A 24,772-nucleotide genomic window follows, 5' to 3' on the forward strand; every position below is an offset into this window, starting at 1 on the left:
TGCGTGATTTTTAAATAGATATAACTTTACCCATGGCAACTCGGAAGGATACGCCGTGTGAGAAATAGCCACATCCCGAGGATCAAAAACAGACACTCGATTTCTTATCTTGTCCTGTGTGTGGATAGCGGGTGTGTGTCGCATGGAAGATTACGTCACGTCAGTTTCCTGCGGCGGCGCTATGACGACCAGGTACTATTGGGGAGGTAGTATCTGAAATGGAAAACGGAGCGAAAAGTGAGACGAGTCGAGTCGAGTCAAGTTGAGCTGGTACTGGTAATGGAAAAGCGCCATAATATGGGTCTGCAGTATTTTATTCATAAGTTTGTTTTTATCTGCATTTCAGATATTCAGGAAGCTCCAACCAGTATCTCTGAAGTCCTCCACAATGCTGAGGCTCAGCTGGAGCAAGAAGTTCTGCAACCTACAGTCCTCGACACACCAGTGTGTTCATCAGCAGATGATGACACTGACTCTCCAGCGAGTTTGTCAGTGGATGGTAATCTTGACTCTGCAGTGAACTCCACAGCACATAACAACATTGACTGTGCAGTGAGTCTCACAGCAGATTTGGAGATTAACTGTGCAGTGAGTCCGAAAGCAGATTCAGACATTGACTGTGTAGTGAGTTTCACAGTAGATGAGGACATAAACTCTGCAGTGAGTTTCACAGTAGATGACTACAATTCTGCAGTAAGTCTCACAGGAGATGAGGACAATAACTCTGCAGATAGTTTCATGGCCGATGAGGACAATAACACAGCAGTAAAGCTCACTGCAGATTCTGATGAGGGCAACCCAGATGAGGGCACTGACTGTGCAGTAAGTCCCAAAGCACATGAGGGTACTGACTGTGCAGTGAGTCCCAAAGTAGATGAGGGCACTGACTGTGCAGTGAGTCCCAAAGCAGACGAGGGCACTGACTGTGCAGTGAGTCCCAAAGTAGATGAGGGCACTGACTGTGCAGTGAGTCCCAAAGCAGATGAGGGCATTGACTGTGCAGTGAGTCCCAACCCAGATCAGGACACTTACTGTGCAGTGAGTCCCAAAGTAGATGAGGGTACCGACTGTGCAGTGAGTCCCAAAGCAGATAAGGGCACTGACTGTGCAATGAGTCCCAAAGCAGATGAGGGCATTGACTGTGCAGTGAGTCCCAAAGCAGATGAGGGCATTGACTGTGCAGTGAGTCCCAAAATAGATGAGGGCACTGACTGTGCAGTGAGTTCCAAAGTAGATGAGGGCGCTGACTGTGCAGTGAGTCCCAAAGCAGACGAGGGCAATGACTGTGCAGTGAGTCCCAAAGCAGACGAGGGCACTGACTGTGCAGTGAGTCCCAAAGTAGATGAAGGCATTGACTGTGCAGTGAGTCCCAAAGCAGATGAGGGCATTGAATGTGCAGTGAGTCCCAAAGCAGATGAGAGCATTGACTGTACAGTGAGTCCCAAAACAGATGAGGGCATTGACTGTGCAGTGAGTCCCAAAGTTGATGAGGGCATTGACTGCGCAGTGAGTCCCAAAGCAGATGAGGGTACTGACTGTGCAGTGAGTCACAAAGTAGACGAGGGCACTGACTGTGCAGTGAGTCCCAAGGCAGACGAGGTTACTGATTGTGCAGTGAATCCCAAAGTAGATGAGAGCACGGACTGTGCAGTGAGTCCCAAAGCAGATGAGGGCATTGACTGCGCAGTGAGTCCCAAAGCAGATGAGGGCACTGACTGTGCAGTGAGTCCCAAAGCAGATGACGGCACTGACTGTGCAGTGAGTCCCAAAGTAGATGAAGGCATTGACTGTGCAGTGAGTCCCAAAGCAGATGAGGGCATTGACTGTGCAGTGAGTCCCAAAGCAGATGATGGCACTGACTGTGCAGTGAGTCCCAAAGTAGATGAGGGCATTGACTGTGCAGTGAGTCCTAAAGCAAATGTGGACACTGACTGTGCAGTGAGTTCCAAATTAGATTCAGACATTGACTGTGTAGTGATTCTCACAGTAGATGAGGACATCAATTCTGCAGTGAGTCTCACAGCAGATGAGGGCATTAACTCTGCAGTGAGTTTCATGGCTGATGAGGACAATAACTCAGCAGTAAGGCTCACAGCAGATTATGAGAGTAACTGTGCAGTGAGTCCCAAAGAAGATGGGGGCATTGACTGTGCAGTGAGTCCCAAAACAGATGAGGGCATTGACTCTGCAGTCAGTCCCAAAGTAGATGAGGGCATTGACTGTGCAGTGAGTCCCAAATTAGACCTGGGCACTGACTGTGCAGTGAGTCCCAAAGTAGATGAGAGCACGGACTGTGCAGTGAGTCCCAAAGCAGATAAGGGGACTGACTGTGCATTGAGTCCCAAAACAGATGGGGGCATTGACTGTGCAGTGAGTCCCAAAGCAGATGAGGGCACTGACTGTGCAGTGAGTCCCAACGCAGATGAGGGCACTGACTGTGCAGTGAGTCCTGCAGCAGTTTCAACAGAAAAGCCAAACAAGGGTAAGTTTACTGCCATAACCCAAAACAGCTGTAACATTTATTGAGGTTTTTCATAATTTTATACACCATTTAGCTCAACTACTGCTAATGTCAACTACTTTAACTTTACTTTTAATAGATCACATTTTCTGGCGGTACAATTTCGGTGACAAGCTGGGTAAAGGTGGATTTGGCTCTGTGCAGAAAGGAATTCGCATCAAGGATGGTCTTAAGGTTGTTGTTTTTTTCATTTACACTTTTTTACAGCAACCCTCTTATGTTCACTGTTTAGAGAACTCCGTCTGTTTAAACTTTCAGACTGTCCAAACATTCTTGGTTTTAAATTCCTTTTTGGTATTTATATTCACCAAATATTTGTTTAGGAGTTATGACTGAAATGGAATTGCCTCTCTCTGCAAGTGAATTGTTGATGTTTTTTTTGTGTTTTTTTTAAATCAGGTGGCTGTGAAATGTGTCCGAAAGACACCACGCACGACATATATCAGCACTGTAAGTAGACTGCGCCCCTTATTTCCTCTTTGCATTCACTGTTTTCAATTTATAACATCTTATATTCATGTCAATCATAGATAACAAATTATTTTTCAATAGGCAAACTGCCTTTTGTAAGTCCTTATTTGTGAAATTAACCATCATATTTTTTTCATGCAGCCTTTTCACCCCAAACCCCTTCCTTTAGAGATCGCCTTGGCAGTTATCGCCAATAGGGATCCCAGCTGTACGAATATAATTCGGGTGCTGGATTGGCAGGATGACCCAGACCGCTACATCATGGTCATGGAGCGCCCCTTACCTAGCATGGATATGGGTACATTCCTGAAACTCAACAGAGGTGTCCTTGATGAGCACACAGCACGACACATTATGCAGCAAGTTAATTATGCTGCTAAAGTTTGCTGTTATCGGGGCGTCTTCCATCGCGACATCAAGCTAGAAAACCTGCTTGTGAACCCAAGCACACTGGAGGTCAAATTAATCGACTTCAGTTGCGCAGACCTCATGAAGGATTCTGCCTACGAGTCCTACTGTGGTATGTATTATGGACCGCTTTGCTAGCAAATTAATTTACTCACTCATATGCATCTTCTATATAGTCAAATGCTTGTGTTATAAACATCAGATAAAATCTCTTTCCTCCAGGCACAATGCCATACTTCCCCCCAGAGTATTTTGACACGGGCAGGTACTATGCAAAACCCGCAACAGTGTTTTCACTAGGGGTGCTCCTGATCAGAATGATACTTGGACGTTTTCCAACAGCCAACGAAGTGTGCCACCTCATCAACAACGACTGGTCCAGATTTGTTGTCTCACAAGGTGAGATGTTAATCAAAGAACAAATGTGTATGGCACTGTAGCATGTAATAGCATGTGTACAGCTTAAGGTAATAATAACATTTCTACCATCTTTTTCCACAGAATGCTGCAATTTCATGCAGGCTTGTCTGCAGCGTCATCCAGATCACAGGATTCTTCTGGAGCATATGCACTGCCATGACTGGTTTTTGTTGGTTTTGCCTGATAATCAGTCACATAACCAGAATGCATGTAATCAACATACACGTCATCGATGAGAAGTAGGTTTATATTGTATAAAAATATGTTTTCCTAGCTTCAAAGAATTAAAATCAGTTCTTTAAGAATGTTGGCTAATTTTAATGCATCTTTAAATGCTGTTTTTAAGTGTGTTGATAACGCTTGTTTATGTTTTTGTTTCAGATCACTGCATAGGATATGGAGAAAAGAAGAAAACGGCCACGCAGTTGTTAAATTTGTTTAGTCAGTTTTGTGACTGGTAGGCTGACATGAGAGGCTAAAGTAAACAATCCAGAAAAACAATCTGCAGGCACAAGGAATTATTTACAAGTCCGATAAATAAAATTAAATAAATAAATTACAATAGCACATAGTTGTGTTCTTTAACTGTGAATAACAAAAAATTAAAAATGCAGTGTGGCACTGTTGTTTATTGCATATTTAACTGATAGTTTTTATGGAGTAATTCTAAAAATCGTTTTGTGCTGTAACATTCGTCAACATAAATAGTTGAACCAATGGAAAAAAAATCAAGTTGTTGGTTTTGGAAACAAATAAATGGAAACATCACTTTAACACATCAACAAAGGATATTTGTTGAAAATACATTATGTAAACTCTGAATACATTCAAGAAGTATTCTGCACAACAGGATGTCGATGTGGCGAATAAAACTTGCAAGTACTACATGGATTTCTTAGGTTGAAAACCTACACATAAAAAAACTAATTAGTTCAAATGCATCATGTGATCTGACAACTGGCCTGGGTGTATATACTGTATTTGGTATGGTAACAACATAAAGCACCATTCGATAGAGATTTTGCTATCGTTAATATCACTGTATGTGTAAAGAAGATATTTTGAAGAATTTGGGTAACTGAACAGTTGATGGGCCCCAATGACTTCCATAGTAGGCTATATTTTCCCCCATATATGGAAGTCAATGGGGCCCATCAACTGTTTGGTTACCCAAATTCTTCAAAATATCTTCTTTTGTTTTCAGCAAGAAATATTAAGCTTAAATCGTTCCAAAACATGCTTAGCAAGATAAATTCTTTGAAGTATTTTGTAAGACACTTCCTTAGTTTTGTTATTGACAAAACTTATTTGGTAATTTCCATGCTTTAACCCAAGAGATATCACCAAATAAAGAAGACCAAAAGAATCTTGCTGCAGGAAAAGAAACAGAACCAAGAGCCTTCCTTATAATCTTATTGCTACATTTTTGTTTTAAAACATCAACATTATCAATAAAAATTTTACCACAAAGATTGTCCATGTTGATTTCCACTGAATCAGTGTTTTTTTAGAGTAACATCACACTCTTTGGAATCGCATCAAGAACAATAGCAAACTCTGTTGGTTTAACTGGTAATTTAAATTTTTGCAGAAATTCAGTATATGATAACACATATCCATTCGAATTTACCAATCGTCTTACTAATATTGTAATGAGGAGTCATCGGAGTAAGAATCCATCAGCATCTTTATTAAATATTTCAGAATCGAAAACAGATACAAGCTAGGTTGAGGCAGGCAGCAAAACAATCACAATCCAATAAGCAGGCAAAGGTCGGGGCAGGTAGCTGATAATCACAATCCAGTAAACAGGAAAAGGTCGGGGCAGGCGGCAAAGAATCAAACAACGAGAAATAGTCCAAGATCAAACACAGAATACCAGTCCACAGAATAAATGCTCAGAAATGATCACCACAGCAAATCAAGACTTCACACTGGTGTGGTGCGTGGAAGTGGTTTAAATGTGTATGTGAATAAGATGCAGGTGTGTGTAATCAGCGCAGTGCAGGTGTATGGTGTTTGGTATAATCAGTACAGGGAGGTGCATGATGGGAAATGTAGTCCGTGAAAACCCAGGGACCAGGGCATTGCAATGGCAGACCTGGGTCGTGGAGCGTGGGCGGACCAGGCTGTTCAGGCGACCAGGGCGGACCAGGCTGTGCAGGCGACCAAGGCGGACCAGGCTGTGCAGGCGACCAGGGCGGACCAGGCTGTGCAGGCGACCAGGGCGGACCAGGCTGTGCAGGCGACCAGGGCGGAGCAGGCGACCAGGGCGGAGCAGGCTGTGCAGGCGACCAGGGCGGAGCAGGCGACCAGGGCAGAGCAGGCTGTCCAGGCGACCAGGGCGGAGCAGGCTGTGCAGGCGACCAGGGCGGAGCAGGCTGTGCAGGCGACCAGGGCGGAGCAGGCTGTGCAGGCGACCAGGGCGGAGCAGGCTGTGCAGGCGACCCGGGCGGAGCAGGCTGTGCAGGCGACCCGGGCGGAGCAGGCTGTGCAGGCGACCCGAGCGGAGAAGACAGTTCAGGGACCCAGGGTGGACCAGGCAATTCAGGGTGCCAGGGCAGACCTGAATGTTCAGGTGACTAGGGCGGACCAGACAGTTCAGGGGACCAGGGCGGACCAGACAGTTCAGGGGACCAGGGCGGAGCAGGCTATGCAGGCGACCCGAGCAGAGAAGACAGTTCATGGACCCAGGGTGGACCAGGCAATTCAGGTGGCCAGGGCAGACCTGAATGTTCAGCTGACCAGGGCGGACCAGACAGTTCAGGGGACCAGGGGGGACCAGACAGTTCAGGGGACCGGGGCGGACCAGACAGTTCAGGTGGCCAAGGTGACGCGGCCTCCATGGCCCCATCAGGGGACTTACTGCCCCCTTCCAAAATTTCCTTGAGGGCAGCTATGGGGTTATGGGCCGGAACAGACCCCGGCTCAGGAACAAACAGAACCGACACCCGCTCAGGAACAGACACCGGCTCAGGAACAAAGGGAACAGACACCGGCTCAGGAACAGACACCGGCTCAGGAACAGACACCGGCTCAGGAACAGACACCAGGATGGCCATCTTGTCCGGAGACACTGGCTCGGCGGCGGCCATCTTGTCCGGAGACTCTGGCTCGGCGGTGGCCATCTTGTCCGAAGACACTGGCTCGGCGGCGGCCATCTTGTCCGGTGACACTGGCTCGGCGGTGGCCATCGTGTCCGGAGACACTGGCTCGGTGGATGTGACATGGACAGCCCCTGGCTCGGCGGACGTGACATGAACAGTTTCTGCGGGGACTCTGCCATGCTGGAAACCAGTCCTGGACGGCCATAGACCTATCCGGTGGCAGGCTTGATGGTTGGCATGACGTGAAGATTCTCAGGCTGGGTGGGCGAGACGTGAACGGACTCAGGCTCAGGGGGTACTGTGAGCTTGCAGGGTTCTTCGTCCGCCAAGACCACAGTAAGTGCCGAACCGCTCAAGGAAAGGGCCAGGTCGATATACTGTTCAAGTGACCAGTGAGGATTATGCAAGGGCATGTATGAACCGAGCAGTTCAGATAGTCCTACCCGAAAAAAGATCATAAGACATACTGTGTCCATTGAGGTGAGATGTACACGTTCAATAAACTCCTCAACATACTTCTCAATCGGCCGATTCCCCTTACGGAGACACATGATTTGTATTGCTGTATCCCTGGTTGGCATCGCTGCTGGATCTTGGTGTGGCGAAGTCTTCTGTAATGATGCAGCAGACTCAAGGGGATCCAGTCGCAGCATTTATGAGAGTAGTCAAACAGGCAGGAATCAACAAAAGCAAACGGGGCAAAGGAGACAAGGCAGAGACAAACCAGATAACAAGCAGGCAAAGGTCGGGGCAGGTAGCTGATAATCACAATCCAGTAAACAGGCAAAGGTCGGGGCAGGTGGCAAAGAATCAAACAACGAGAAATAGTCCAAGATCAAACACAGAATACCAGTCCACAGAATACCAGTCCACAGAATACCAGTCCACAGAATACCAGTCCACAGGATACCAGTCCACAGGATACCAGTCCACAGAATACTAGTGATGGCTGACGCGAAACAGTCGTTCCGAAGCTTTGCGAGATCCTGAAGCGCAGATGTTTCGAAACACTGATTCAAAGCGTGATTCAAAACACCCATGTGTTTCGCTAAATGTTTCATCAGGTGTGATCCGCCGAATCAGCGTTTGATTGACATGGTCGGAAACAGACCACACAATCCCACATCTGTATAAAAGTGAAATCAACGCATGTTGACCTCGTGGGTTTTTGTGAGAGGAGTTTGATTTTGAGATAGCAGATTTTTGGTGATATAGTGACATTTATAGTGCGATTTGTTTAGTTATATTTAGGCTTACATTTAAATTTACACAACACATTGACTGATAGGCTAGAGACACAGAGTATAGCCTACATATAGTGACACATAGATACATAGATATAAATATATATAGACAGCTAGATTAATAAATAAATAGATAGATAGATAGATAGATAGATAGATACATATATAGATAGATTAAAGATAGCCTACATATATAAATACATAGATTATAGATACATTTATAGATACATATCTAAATACATAGCTAGATTATAGATACATCGATTATAGATACATATCTAAATACATAGATTATAGATACATATTATATATATCTAAATACATAGATAGATTGTTGATACATATATCTAATTACATAGATAGATTAGAGATACGTATCTAGATAGATTTGGATAGATAGATAAAATGGAGGCTCCCCAGAAGAGATGCCGTACATCTGTGGTGTGGGAGCATTTCCATTTAGAAACCCCAAATAAAGTGAGATGTGTGTAGTGTGATCGGCAGCTCGCCTACTGCAACAATACATCATCCATGATGTGCCATTTGAGGAGCACTCATCCTGCCATTTTGCAGGGTGCAGAGGATGGCATTCCTCCTGTACCTAGGCCTGCTACTGACACTGCTGGGCCATCTAAGCAAGGTATGCATAGATGTATCCATCACCATCACCATCAACATCATCACCATCAACATCAACACCAGTAGTAACACAGGGCATTTTATGGGAACTTTTTCATTCTCGTATCCATCAAACCCAGATGATACACAATGCTACAGCTGATGCCACAGCAGTGTTGGGGAAAGTTACTTTTAAAAGTAATGCATTACAATATTGCGTTACTCCCCAAAAAAGTAACTAAGTACGACAAGTGTCCCTTGTGAGAGGATTTTTTCAAAGGCTGGAGAAATTATCTGTAAAAAAAGAAGTAGGCGAAGTCCTTCCACAGCAGAAAAATTTATATTTTTGAATAAAAATATGTAAAAAAGTGAGACATTGTGGCTTGATTTATTTTATTAATATTCATTTTGAAGGACCAAAATAACATTATGCACAGGGAGGAGCCTATAGGTTACAAGATTCACATATTAGAAAAGTACAATAATAAAAAACAACAAATTTTCATGGCTCTTCAAGGTTGTTTCAGATCAACACCTGAAAGTTACCACTAGGTGTCACCGTTGAGACGGGTGTCTGATTGATTCGTAGCCTCGAAACAATATGGACCATTTGGTTCAACTGTTTCATTGCTTCACGAAGTCTCGATCTGCCCATCACTACAGAATACCAGTCCACAGCATAAACGCTCAGAAATGATAACCACAGCAAATCAAGACTTCGCACTGGTGTGGTGCGTGGAAGTGGTTATGTGTGTATGTGAATGAGATGCAGGTGTGTGTAATCAGTGCAGTGCAGGTGTATGGTGTTTGGTGTAATCAGTCCAGGGAGGTGCATGATGGGAAATGTAGTCTGTGATAACCCAGGGAGTGCGTGGCTAATCGTGACAAATATAATCCCTTCATTGAACCAAGTATGATAGAATAGTGATTTGCTTTTAAATAGTATGTCTTTGTTTTTCCATATGAAAAATTTGTGTGGGGAAAAATTGTGCTTATATACAAATTTCCATGCTAGCAGGGCTTGTCCGTGAAAACTGGCCAATTTTACAGGAAATTTGTCAGCAGAAAAATTACATTTCAACAAAAAATCTATGCCTCCAAGAGTATTAAATATATAATTAAGAAATACCTTCCAAAGACTTTGTCTATTCTTCAAAATACTATTATACTAATTTATTTTTACATGCATTGCCAAATCCTGGGTGACTAACAAAAATAAAGAAGGAGAGAGGGGGCATCCTTGCCTAATGCCACGGTGAATATCAAACCTTTGTGAAGTACCATAAGCAAGTTTGACAGCACTATTACATACATTGTACAATGTTTTAACTGCTTTCAAAAATACATCTCCAAAACCTAACATTTTAATAACTTTGAAAATAAAATCATGATTCACTGTATCAAAAGCTTTATAAAAATCAATAAACAAAATATGAATTGAATTGATTATAATCTGTCATATCTAAGACTAGTCTAATATTATTCCTAATATGACGGCCTTGCATAAAACCAGACGGTTCCATATTGTATCTAAACCTTGTTTCATTCTTCTAGCAAAAATCATTGCAAACAACTTACTGTCATTATTGAGCAAACTAATAGGCCTCCAATTTTCAATGAGTAACCTGTCCTTGTTAGGTTTGGGTATCAGTGTTATAACCCCTTGTTTTAATGAACGTAAGTGTGTTCTGTTGCAAGTTCACATACTTGATATCATGTTTTCTGGTTTATTGTTGAGCTATCAAGTTGTCACGTTGAAATAATCAGTTCCAAGACCTTGACACATTTTATTTTTTTTAATATTTTATCTGATTATTATCCTTTTTTTTATAGGATGTAGGCTATCGAATTTTCTTCAGTTTGATCCAAAACATAAAAACGACAAATAGAATATCAGATCTCTGTCAAATGGCTAAAAATAAATGCAAATTTTATTTCTTCAGATTTACAAGACTTACAAGGTAACACTAGGGAACCCTCCTCTCACTTGAAATGTATCCCCACATCAAGTCCTTGAATTTAAGGGTAGCTTTGGACCTGGAAAGTCCTTGAAAGGTCATTGACCAGGTCCTTGTCCTTAACCAAGAACCCTGTGTGATATAAATATGTCCTGTAACTACCAAATAAACAGAAGCATTCTCGACTGTATAAGTAAGTGTGTCCTCTTTCTTTTGTGAAATAGACCTGACGGTAAACAACTTTAATTCTGTATGACTAATGTGCAATTTTGACACAAATTAATTAATTATGATCAATATATCACTTTTTATTGTAAACCTGTGATACAACATCGATGCTTGGGTTTTAAATATTCAAGTAGGCTAAACAACAAAACGTGACAAAAAAAAACTTGTTTCATTTAAGAAAAAAACTTGATTCATTTCAGTGATTCAGGTCCGACAGTGGAAACGCGATTGAACGTGTGTGGGGGCTGCGTTTCCACACACATTGTATATCACTTTATAATAGTGTTTTAGTCGGAATATAATGCATAGTCAGATTACAGTTGTTGAATGGTTCAAATATCGGTTCATTTTTATGAACCATTTCGCAAACACTTTAACTTCGAGAGTTAAAACTAGAAGCGCTGAAATCACAAACAATAACACGCATAAACAAATAGGCTACATTGCTACACAGCATCTAACATTTAAAGAACATCAGTTACTTAATGCCACGCCGCGCGCTCACAAGTGAATATTCAAACGATTCCTCTTTTTGAACCCGTTCATTGAAACGAGCCGATTCTTTAAAATGATTCGAACTACGTATGGCTCAGAAAGGTGTGTTCTACTTCAAGTCCGAGAGGATTGAAAGGCGGAGTTAAAACACTTCAAACAAACCATTGCCGCGACGCCGCGCTCAGCATTTGTTTTCATTTCGATTTCCAATTCTTGCAGATGTGCTATTTTAAATAATAATTTAGAGGAATCGTCAACAACTTGAGACAGCAAACAGCGTCCATTCACTGTAAGTTCTCAAAACATTCTATTAAATGAAAGTTGAACTGCCATATGTGCTACTCTACCTTTACTGCCAGGAAGGCTACTAAAAGGCTTTCAAATGAACCACAATATCAGGTCATTGAGGTTTTCACATCTCATGGTTTGAATAGTTTGTTTTTTAAAGAATTATTATTTAATTCTATGCAATAGTTTTGAGTATGCAGACGTAGTGTGAGAGGCGACTTGTATTTTGCCTGACAGTGCAAGTTGCCAAAATGTTATTGATCTGTATTATACAATTAAACTGTATAATAGAGCATACAGGTTGTCATTAGTTTCACATTAATGGACTAATGGTCCTTTCCAATGTTAAACTGTTAGTGTCTGTGCTCATTTTCTTTTTTTTCACATTTACTGTATACCAAACACATACACCAGGAGTGGTCAGTGGTCACCCACCCCATGTCGTATGATATCCTGTCTTATTATTTTTGTTGGGGCATGAGTTTAACAGCACTGTCCTTGTGTCTAAGTAATATGATTCTTTCTAACTGTGATTATCAATGCTATCCCCACCCATGCCTGTATTACACCGCACCTAACAGATCTTTTCAGTATGAAGCTTTGTCTGGTCTTGCTGTTCCACTAATTAGCTGGATGTTTTGGGGCGCTGTCATTGTTATGTCATGTGTTCTAAGAGGATGCACAAGCAGGATTTCTGCTTTTGCATTATTACCCAGAAATGTTTGTTGTGTGTGAAACTGAAGCCATCTTTGAAAGAGTGTCACATTGGAAACTGTCCTTGCAATAATAATAACACCACCACAGGCAGTGTCATCTGATACAGTTTCACTCAAAGTCGAATAGTATAAGAATGAGGACGTGTATGTCATCCTATGACACTGCACATTATGAGTTGCATTTACGAGACCCCAATGCAGCTGTGTATTGCCAGTCACTCATGTTTAGCTCAGCTCTGTAGTTCATTAAATTAATTAAAATGTAATTAGCATGTAGATGCCATTTGTTTGACTGAACATAAGGACTTTTAATTGGTGATTCTCACAAAGCCTGTCAAGAACATTTCTGGGTCATATTTGACCCAAATATCTAAAGTAAAACAATTTTCCATAAAGAGAATGAAGGCTATTTTAGGACGATTATGAGTGGTTTATTATTTTGTTTTGTTGTTTTGTATTTTAATTTACATTCAAAAATATTATGTTGAATTAATTAGAATATATAATGTTAGAACATATAATACTAATTATATTAAAAGACTAAAGTCAGTCGTATACTGTTTTTTGCTGGACTTCCTTCAAGTTATGCGGATTTATACTGATTGCTCGATAAAGAAAAATTATTATAACACAAAAAAAGAAAAAAGTCGCCACACCAAAGCTCCAAAAATACAAAAATATAATAATGGACTCCCACACCAGTAATTAAATGTAACAAATTGATCATCTTTTATTGGGAAATTAAACATTTGATCAAACTTTGATAATTGCCTTAATCTTTTCCAAAGCTTACATCAGCATATGAGTACAGGGACCAAAATTATGACAAAAGATCAGTCAAGAATAGAATATTATTGAAAATATTTAAATTGGGTATGTCAGAATCAGAGTGCGTAGTTTGTGCATAAAAAATGTCCATTCATATATAGCGTAAAACTTTCTGTTCCTGTCAGAAACCAACACACGTTGAACGATGTTCAGTTCACTAATGAAGTGTTTCATTTGGATTGGCGTTTATTCTCTTTAGCATGCAGTGTGTATTTCACTCTGTTTCTTGATCATTCTGATTCCATTTTTCAGTCAGTGAAGAACAAATTTATACTCAAATGCGTATTTCGTTCTGGATTAGGTACGTTATCATCTCTGACAGACAGCATGTTGAAGCCCTCTTCTAAGAAAGCAATGACAAAGTCAAAACATCTGGTACTGCGGGCATTCAAGTAATAAGTAAATTAAAGCTGGACCTCTGCTTGTTGTAAATACTACCGTGTTTTGTGACATTGATGTTGTAAATTGTAATCTTCAAACCATGTGGTTTTGAAAACAGATGTGTCGTAAGGTAATAATTATTTAGTATTTTGACGGACAGCATAACTATGTTTGATTTTTGGGTAAAACATGCTGGAGACGTCCTAAATGTTTTTTGCGTAGTTCATTATACTTATTTTACAGAATGAATTTTATTTCGTGGCTTAAATAAATGACCTCTTACACAGAGTCTGGCATGTTTGGCATGTTACATTCAGCTGTCGCAAATTCGTTGACTTTTTACCAGGCAAGGAGTGCTTTTTTTGATGCACAAAGTTGTTTTTATTGTCTCTTATAACAAAAATATTTTATTAAACTCATGAAAATGCAGACCCTGTTGTAAATAATAGTGAAAAATCACTTTTTAAAACTGCTGTTCCATTATGTCCCTCTTAAGCAGATTTTGACACATACATATACATTGATTTGGGGGTGTAATTAAGTGTTTAATGCAGCTCCACAAATTCACCTGCGTTTAGTTTAATCTAAGTGTCAGTTACCAGGCATGCGGTTTGGATTATAGAAAGTATACAATTAGGTCTAATGTCAAATGGGAATTAAGGTAAATGAAGGTGATTCACATTTGCACATGTACTAACACAGTGCAAGTATTGGCTGACACAGAATGCTTTTTACGGGCCATCAATCTATCCTATTAATAGCATCAGATTCCTCAAAGGTCTGTCCATCTATCTTGCCCTTTCTTTTTCTCCTCTACCAGTTCTGTGCACGTATATGGAAAAAAGTACATGGGTTACCGGTAACAATGTCTGCATATTCCCAAGGCTGTATTTGCCCTTTTGATGTCAGTATTGGCAGCAGTGAGTGAGGCTGCTGTTTCCACACCTCTTTGGTTGTTTTAGATGGTGACTCTGAATCTCATCCAGAAACAACAGGTGTGTGTGTGTGTGTGTGTGTGCGTGTGCGTGCTGAAAGAGTGACTGTATTCTGGAAGAATCAGGAGTGATTCAGACAGTACCTTCTAAGAACTAATTTTCACATTTATTAACCAGGTCATGAGTGTTCAGGTCTGTCCTTCACTGTGCCACTACCTGTTATCCTTAAAAGTAACCCATTCAAGGTTCATATGAAAGATGCGCTGGCTTTTGTTACTGTGTTAACATGCAAGAACAGCTTTTTTTGTGTGTCCCATTATCAAGCTTTTTAAACAGTATTTACATTTTTTCCTCTATAATTGGTTTCTATAATTGATGATTGGTTTGGACCATTTTTTAAAATCGGTTATTGGTTATTTAATATTCGATCTACCTGGTGATTCTCTATAAATATAAAAGTGTGAGTTTAACAGGAATCAATAGAGGTAATGTCAGTGGTGTGTGCATTTTTCCCCCTAACTTATTATATTATATTTTTCCCCCTAACTTATTATATTATATTATATCATATATTATAATATATTATATTATATTATATCATATAGTATAATATATTATAGTGAATAATAATAGTAATTTAATGTATTATATTATATCGAATAATAATAATGCTATTAATAATTAAAAAATAATAAGTATTATTATTAAATGATGACGATTATGATTATCAGTCATAAAAACAGTATGGAAAGATACAATTAAAATAACAATTAAAAGCTAATACAATTTGTATGAATGTTTAAGCGTATAACCCGTCCTGCATATATACACTTGTCAATGTAGCATTTCAGCAATGATAATGATTAGATTAAGTCATAAGCCCTCCGGCTGCCCGTGTGTCTGTGTTTGTTTATGTACTTCCCTTGAACCATACTTCCGTCTTAATTCACTTAGTAACTAACTGTTCTGTATTCATTTTTTAGACTTTAATGGTTGCCAGTATTATGTGTGGGTTTGAAATATGATTAGCCTAATTTCCCCAGGACACTTCCCTTTTTGATTTCCTTCTTCATGTTGGTACTTTATGCTGATGTTGTTTATCTGTTCATACGCCCCTTCTCCCTCAACCTAATTCACAGTACCATCAGAATTATTTGTCTAATTAAGAGTCTGTTGACGAAGCTCTTTATGTTGTATCACTGCCATGTAATATTTGAGACACCGCCTCAGATGTTTGGTTTTGGCATTTTTAATGTATACATTATTAGACGGGTCAACCTCTGTGTCATATGAAACTACTGCTGTCTTTGCTGACTAATGCTGAAGACCTGAAGTCATTTGACACTTATCAAAACGGATTTAGCTTTATTCCGATGGTCCACTTTAGACATTTTATTAAAACTAAGTAACTTTGCAACTACATTTTAACTAACTCTCATTAGAGTATTAGTAGATTGTCAGCTTAATATCTGCTAACACTATTTTGATGCTTCCCGACAGATATTCTATACTCACTATAAGTAACTTTGCATTGTCTAATGTTATTCTACTAACCCTAACTCTACCACCTATAAGGGGTTGGCGATGTCTGTCCTGGAGAGCTGCCTGGAGTGCTGCAGAGTTTAGCTCCAACCCTGAAAAAAATGACCTGCCTAACGCTAGTTACGCATGTAACTGTGGTTCTGTGAATTCTGGATGACCGCCAGAGGCAGTGTAAACATTATGGATTATCGCAGCGCCAGCTAGATAGGTCGAGAGAATATACCAACAAAGTCACGTGGCGTGACGTATGCTGAGCCCTGGAGGGTAAAGCTACAGTAGCTCAGCACTCTACCTCGGTACGCCTTTCTCGCGCATTCCGAGTGACAGAGAACTCTGGCGGTCATCCAGAATTCACAGAACCACAGTTACATGCGTAACTAGCGTTCTGTTTCATTCTTACTGACCGCCAGAGGCAGTGTAAACATTATGGATGACACATACCAACATAGTCATGAGGAATGCCACCCACCTGATGAAATTAAGGCTGCTTCAGAAGAACCGCAGAACTGACGGCATGATGAGCAGCAACGTTGACCTTATAAAACCGGGCAAACGTGCATGGAGAAGCCCAGGTAGCAGCAGTGCAGATATCCACCAGGGAAACTCCTCTAAAAACAGCCCATGAAGATGAAATGGCTCTAGTGGAATGGCAAGTTAGTCTCCAGGGCAGTGGTCTCCCTGCCGCCTTGTAAGCCAGCGTAATGGTCTCCACTATCCAGTTCGACAACCTCTGTTTCGACACTGGAGCACCTTTCTTCACACCACCATGGCAGACAAATAACTGGTCTGACCGTCTAAATTGAACAGTAGAGTTCATATAACACTTCAAGGCCCGAACAGGACACAAGAGTTGGGCACTTGAATCGGACCCTGAAGAACTCTGAAAGGAGGCCAGTTCAATATGCTGATTTATGAACTGAGGAAGAAGGACCTTCGGAAGAAAAGAAGGATTGGGTCGTAGAACCACCCCGGAGCCATCCGGTAACCAACGCAAGCACAGTTCACTAACAGACAACGCGTGCAACTCACTGACTCGTTTCGCAGTAGCAGTTGCTAACAAAAAAGAAGTCTTCAAGGACAACCATTTAATGTCAACATTTTGAAAGGGCTCAAACTGGGGTGAGCACAGGAATGCAAGTACGAGTGACAAATCCCACACAGGAAAATGAGGATTCCGAGCAGGGTTCAGACGGCGTGCGCCCTTCAGAAAACTGCAGACAAGACGGTGAGAGCCAAGAGAAGAGCCACCAACTGGAACATGATATGCAGAAATTGCAGCCACGTATACTTGCAACGTGGAAGCTGCTTTTCCTTCCTCCAGTAAACGTTGAAGAAAACTTAAGACACTCGGAATGTCGCATGTTGCAGGATCGAGCCCCCGTTCCTCACACCATGCAGAAAAAAGCTTCCAACGGGAAGCATAAATCTGTCGTGTGGAAGAAGCCCTAGCATTAGAGATGGTGTGAATAACAGCAGGGTCACAATGCTCCAGGGAAGGATTTAACCCAATGGCCAGACCCAAAGCTGCAGACGAGCCGGGTCCGGGTGCCAGACACTGGCCTCCAACTGGGAGAGGAGGTCCTTCCTGGGGGGAAGCTTCCATGGATTGCCTGTCAGAAGTCTTAGCAACAAAGGAAACCACGGTCTGGCTGGCCATCGTGGTGCCACGAGTAACACTCTGTGCTTGCACAGGGAGATCCTGTGCAACGTCTCCCATAACAGAGGGGTAGGTGGAAACGCATAAAGCAGGCAGTTCGGCCATTCGTGAGACAGCGTATCCTGGCCCAGGGGGCTCGACACTTCTGTCCTTGCGAACCATAAGCGACAGTGGGTGGTCATCTCTGAAGCAAAAAGATCCACCTCTGCTCTTCCAAATCGTAGCCAGATCTCCTGCACTACATCTGGACGAAGCCTCCATTCTCCTGGATGTACTTGATCCCTGGAAAGAGCATCTGCTGTCTGGTTGCACACTCCTGGAATATGAGCTGCCCTCAGTGAAGCGAGTCGTGGCTGACACCATGTCAGGATCTCGTGAGTCAACCATAGAGACCTGCGGGATCTCGTGCCGCCCTGGTGGTTCAGATGGAACACTGTTGAGGTATTGTCTGACGAACAAGAACATGGCGGCCTGCCAGAACCGGCATGAAGTACTTTAGAGCCAAGAACACTGCCCTGAGCTCTAGCAGGTTGATATGTTCCGCGGCCTGGATCGGAGTCCAGCGCCCGGAAATACCCCTCCGATTCCACGTTGCCCCCCATCCTGTGAGGGAAGCGTCTGTCGTGACCAACTCCCGACGAGAGGGAACAACACCCGGGGCACTCCTGCCTTCAGAAACTCTAACTGTCTCCACCGCCTCAACGCACATATGCAACGGTGAGAAATTATAACCAGTTGATGACGATGTCTGGTGGGATCTAGCCGCAAACTGTTGTTCCATAACTGGAGTGGTCTGAGATGGAGTAAACCCAGGGGGATCACAACTGTAGCCGCTGTTAACATCCCTATCAGTCGTAGGACCACCTCGTACTGCAAAGACACACCCGGACGAAAGCGAGCCAAAAGTTGTAGAATGTTTGTCACACGTTCCTGAGACAGGGAGGCAGACATTAGGCAGGAATTCAGGGTCATTCCTATGAACGTAGTGGTCTGTGATGGACTCAAACGGCTCTTTTTCTTGTTCACAGAAAACCCCAGCTTCTGCACATGTCTCAAGAGCAGTCTGGAGTCTTGTACGGCCTGCTGCTCTGTGGGGGCACAGAGAAGCCAGTCGTCCAAATAAGGAAGAATACGCATACCTCTCATCCAAATAGGAGACAGAGCTGCGCTCACACACCTTGTGAAGATGCGAGGAGCAAGGGAAAGGCCAAAGGGTAGCACTTTGAACTGGTATGCTTGATTCAGGAAACTGAAACGTAGAAACTTTCTGTGATGTACAGCAATTGGGACGTGAAAGTATGCATCTTTCAGGTCGACACTTACAAACCAATCGTCTGCTGTCACAGACCGGAGAACATCGGCTGTGCGCAACATTCGAAAGGGAAGGACCTTCAGGAACAAATTCAGAAGCCTCAAATCGAGAATTGGGCGGAAACCGCCGTCCTTCTTTGGAACAAGAAAATAAGTTGAATAGAACCCGTCTCTCTGAACGAGGGGATGAACTTTTTCTATGGCTCCCTTCTCTAACAGTGAACAGATTTCCAGAGAGAGAGCCACTGCGCGAACCGCGTCTCTGACAATCGTAGGAACAATTCTTGAAAATCTGGGAGGCCGGCGCCGAAACTGTAGAGTATATCCCCTGCTCAGAGTCGCCAACACCCAGGGGTCTGCTGTGTTGGATCTCCAGTACTCCAGTTGCTCTACAGAAAAACGATCGACCGCCGGCCTGACTGTCTCAGGCTTTACGTGTGCGATTTTTAGTGGTCGCTGGGGGACGCTGACGGGGCCCTCCCGGAAACTGTCGATGAGGTGGGCGAAAAACTCTTGCATCTTCAGGAACAGGAGGTCTTTGAGGGGGCTGTGACTGAGGTGTAGCGCGCTGGCGGAAACGCTGCTCCGATGCGGCATAGTGATGTCGGGTCTGAACCGCTGGCATCCTAAAGGTAGGGTTGCGCTGCACCTGTGTCAGCTGACAAGTGGCTTCAGACAGCTTTACCCGCTTTTCCAACAGTTCCGGAACGTTTGGACCAAAGATATGCCCGGGAACAAAATGAAGATCTCTAAAGGTTTTCTTGCAGTCCTCCGGCAGTCGTGCTTGGGCAAGCCACACTTGGCGGCGGGCTGCCAGAAGCGTGGCTGTAAGACTACCCAGCTCGCGGGTCACATGGCCTGTTGCCAACAGAGCAGTTTGCAGAAATTGTGAAATAGAGGGATCTGCATTTGCAGGTTCCAGCGTACTGGTGGCAGCAAGAAGTAACTGGCAGATCGTGTTTTCTGCTCGAGTAATGTAGGCAACAGACTCGTATGACTTTTTTAGCAAGGAATCCGTACGACCGCATTGCGCACTGGGGCATCGCACATTCCCTCGTAGAGCCTCATCAGGAGAGACCACCAAAGCTGCCACAGGCTGCTCTATTTCCGGAGCACGACCTACCCCGATAGAATCTGCTTCAGCCATAGATGCTAGCGTTCGAGCAATCTTTGAGCGCCGCTTAGGTGGACCAGAACCAGTGAGAGCATTTGAGAATTCAGCCACAAAATCCTTACATGGTGGCATGGCAAAAGAAGTTGCAGCTGTGGTCTGTCTGAAAAACACATTAGTTTGTGCAGATTGGACAGGTGACTCATCAAGTCCTAGACGAGCAGCTGCCATTCGAAGCACAGCCAAAGTGTCATCGGAGGAGGACTGGGCTTGTCCAGACGACTGAACTGACCCCCCACTAGAGCCCTCTGCTGCTGGGTAACCAGTGAAAACAGCCTGAGGTGATGGTTGTGCAGCAACATCCATAGGATCCCCATGATCGTGAAAAAAGGAATCTGAAGCACTTGTAGAAAGCACATCAAACTCTGAACGATGAGAAAAACAAGGGGAATCAAGAGACTCTTCCCCAGCTCCCTGGTTTTGAACATTCTCATCCTCCCGTGTCATCCTCACAGGTGTAGCAGATGTGACCGGCTGAAGTGAGTGAAGCAGGCGTTTCAGCTCTGCCATCTCTGAAGAAAGCACCGACACCGTCATAGAAAGTGAACCTTTCTCAACATGTGAATGTTCATCATCTCGCGATTTGGCCTTCTTAGCTGGGAGGGGAGCACCAGCTGCCGCCGACGCCCTGCGCTTCCAAGTGCGCGAAGGGGCTACATCTAACTGCCCTAGTTTCACTGTAGAATTAGGGTCTAACTCGGCAAGACGGAGCCGTCGTTCCGACATAGGCAAAAGACTGCAGTGCATGCACGGGTCCGTGAGAGCCTCTCGCAGATGTTGAACACCCAAACACGACGGGCAGATGTCATGACCGTCGTCAGGGAGAAGATTATTAGGGCACAGCTTACAAGTCAGTGGAAAACCAGTGGCTATCGAGCTGTGAGCCATAGTTATTCGCTAATAACACCCTCGGATAGTACCGTAAGGTTAAGTTAAGCGGGATGAAAAAATAATAAAAGTAAAATAAAACGATTACCTCGGGTGAACCGACAGGTAATACCAACAAAAATTTTACGCAAAAAGATAAAAAGTGTCTAAAGTTGTCGGCGGATTGAACCGAGCGACAAAAAATGTTACATGGATACGAGGAAAAACACTCTAAGTAGATAACTTATGTCAACGGGAGACCGTTAACTCATAGCGCGGCAAACACAAGCCACCGGATTGCACCGAGAGGCACAGAGTGTTACCGACGAAGCAATATGAAAAAACAAAACTCACCAAGTGCCGTTAATTTAAATCCAAATCCTTGAAAATCCAAATCCTTGAAATGGCGTAGACACGCGCTGTCACAGCTTGTGAGGACGAATCTCGCTGCTCATGTAAGCTGCACTTGACAGCGCGTCACTCAACCAATAAAACCTATCTCAACTAGGCGAGAAAGCGAAAGAGGTAGAGTGCTGAGCTACTGTAGCTTTACCCTCCAGGGCTCAGCATACGTCACGCCACGTGACTTTGTTGGTATATTCTCTCGACCTATCTAGCTGGCGCTGCGATAATCCATAATGTTTACACTGCCTCTGGCGGTCAGTAAGAATGAAACAGAACTGTTGCTGCCTTATTATCACAGGGATGCAAACAGCGCGCTTTTCGGCGCCTCACGCTTTTTTCACGTCAGTTTGGATGATTTGGGTCTGAGACTGAGAGGGTCTTATTATAATTTCAAAAAGTCATCTGAAACCATTCCATAGCTTAATGTGAGGGACAGAAGTCTATTTACATCATTAAATTAAAGTTTACGGAAACTCGTTTTCCCTCCTCTGCGGCTGTCAATCCTTCTCCATTCAGTATTCAAACAGTGTGCGCGCCTCGTCCGGTTACAGCAGGATGCACGGTAAAACTCTCTCCCATATGATATAATCACATTATAGTGCTTGATCTAGATAAAAGATGTGGATTTGCATAAAATTACTTTATTTTGTGTATTTGTATATTATGTTTGTTGCTGTTTATAAACGACTCGCTACCGTGCCTGTTAGCACAAGGACTATGAATCGGCATCAAACGCACGACAACTGGAATTTAAAACTGTGAAGAAACAAATGATCAATAAACTGTTGGACAGATATACACTAGGATTTGTGCGCTCGACATTTCTGTCTGCCGCTGCACACTGTGACTCCATGTTGCTTTGAGCACATCATTCTGTACCCGCGCGCTTTGTGCGCTCTGTTTTGAAGCGTTCATGGTTTTGCGCACTGAAAGATTATTAAAAGCCCCTATATTTTTTATACCTATCCTGCACAATACATTTAAAATAAGTATAATATAATTGTATATTATTTCTGTGTAGTGTAGTGTAGCCTATATAAATGTATACACTTCTGAATTCTTGACATTCATATATAAATATAAAATTGTGAAATGTATGATTCATGATTGAATTTTATAAGAGTACTAATAGTAATTTGTTTTTATTAACATGTTTAGTTTTTTATAAAATTACTGTGCAGATTTTTTCAAGAATTACTTTTTGCTGCTGATTTATACACTCATTAAATTTAATAAAAATACATAATACATTTATGTAATATTTAAAGGTGTTAACTGTAATCTTACACGGCAAAATGATTACTTACAAAGGATTAAATTCATCACAATTATGGATATTTGCCGTGGGGCGAGGGCTTCGATAACCTCTCTCTTTTTTGACCATACATGTGTTTGCATCCCTGTTATCAGTCAATGACTTTGTTGGCATTGTTTGCCCACGAAGGATGGGCTTCTATGGCAGCGGAACGATTTAATGATCTACAACAAAATAGTGCAGTTTTTTGACCAAGCAGCACTGCGTTACCCCACAATTTTAATTTGTCAAAGTTTTGCAACTAAATTTTTGACCTGTACGATTCATAATTCAGAACTTGCGGCTATTTCATTAGAGTTAAATAAATAATGTGAATTTAAGTGATCAAACGTAACTGTAACAAAGTTCAAGTTCAGGGGAGGAGGCAGGAACAGCGTAACTTTAATCGTAAAATAAACATTAAAAAGGAGCGACAACGACTGACTGCGGCATATTTAAAACAGCAACGTAAGATGTCCCAGGTCTGGTTCTCTCTTGCCCTTCACTGTCATCATTCCTTCTTATATCCTTCCGGAGTTCCTGCATGGGACTCGAGACAAGTGTGTTGCGCTGGTGTCTCTCATTAAAATTCGCTCCTCCACCGGCCTCGATCCTCTCGCACGGCTCTCGGCCCTGCCCTGCGTAACTATACGACAGTTACGTTAATGAAACTTTAATACATTAGCTCATCTCTGAACATGATTTCTTCCTGAGTCCCGTCTGATTGCTTTCCATCATCTATGGAGATGTAGAGGACAACTCCCATGATTCAGCACTCATTCACAGTGTCATCAAGCTACACCTTTGTTATTGGTTTGAATAAGCGACCTCTAGCGGCGAAACATACTTTCTGTGCCTTTAATTCCATTGCGGTGTGTGTATGATAAAAATGGCAGAATACTGTATATGAATGTACATCATCATTTTCTTTCCCCCCCTCCACCATTTCAGTGGGAATGAGTGTGTGAGAGTGTCAAGACAACAGTCATGGCATCAGGAGGAGAAACCTGTGCTCCTGCTGAGGATGAGAGGGGTGTCCTGCTGGACATTGATGATGTACACTTGCTCTTACAAGGTCAGTCTTAACTCTTATACACTTTTGGTGTTTGTTTTGTTTGTGTTTTTTTTTTCTGTAGAAATGGGGTTTCTTAATCTGTCTGGTTAGATGTGCCATCTGAACAAACAAACAAACAAACATTGACAAAAAGTCACACATTGGCTGTTTGCCAGGAAATTAATCGTAAAGACCCTTACACAGCAAGTGTTTTTAATGTGTAAAAATATATCAACATGTTGAACGAAAACACACTGAAATGAAGAGGTGACTCACAACGACCCACACGCACTGTTACACAGACAGAGAGAGAGTGAAATAATTGGGCTACTGTGGCTGTACGGCTTACTGCATATATACACCAAACTTTGATAAGATGTGGGGCTGATTTTCATATATAAGATATATATATATATATTAAATCAAGAGAATAAGCATTGACATCAGTTATAAGGAAATAATTTGAAATTGAGGAGTCATTTACTGAAATGATTCTCCGATGTCTTTTGGGTAAAATATCTATCCCATCATAAATGCACTTATCACCACCTGAGAGAGACTGTTTGCTTTGTTATTTGTTCTATGGTCTCCTTCCCATTTGTCTCCTTTTTCTGAGGTTTAGGGCGGATTGCAGGTGTCGGGAGACATTGTAAACTGTTGACTCACTAAGTTTTCATACAAAAACATGTTCTGAAAGGGTGTGCTAGAAGTTTATCATTTTCACACCGCACAGAGAACCGCTAACAAACACAGAGAATCAAGTAGGCCGTTGGATTTAGGATTTCATGAAAAATAGACAAATATTGAGTCAGAATGTCTTTACGTGTAATTTTTTGCCTGAAAAGATGGCAAA

At 42.5% G+C, this 24,772-nt stretch overlaps 2 protein-coding genes across 2 annotated transcripts in view; one reads left to right on the top strand and one right to left on the bottom strand.

Moving 5' to 3' along the window:
* Positions 1–24,772, bottom strand: part of nmu (neuromedin U) — a 367,892-nt gene that overhangs the window by 193,245 nt on the left and 149,875 nt on the right. The window lies entirely within an intron of this gene.
* syne2a (spectrin repeat containing, nuclear envelope 2a) overlaps positions 11,603–24,772 on the top strand; it is a 103,949-nt gene continuing 90,779 nt past the window's right edge. Inside the window, exons 1-2 of the mRNA XM_077219692.1 lie at positions 11,603–11,759; positions 23,817–23,940. Coding sequence (XP_077075807.1) covers positions 23,853–23,940 — 88 coding nt within the window. The 5' untranslated portion in view covers positions 11,603–11,759; positions 23,817–23,852. The remainder of the gene's footprint in view (positions 11,760–23,816; positions 23,941–24,772) is intronic.

Source organism: Siphateles boraxobius, unplaced genomic scaffold (genome assembly GCF_051911475.1).
Source record: "Siphateles boraxobius isolate OS27281-9 unplaced genomic scaffold, OSU_SipBor_1 8, whole genome shotgun sequence".
In the NCBI taxonomy this organism is placed as follows: Eukaryota; Metazoa; Chordata; class Actinopteri; order Cypriniformes; family Leuciscidae; genus Siphateles; species Siphateles boraxobius.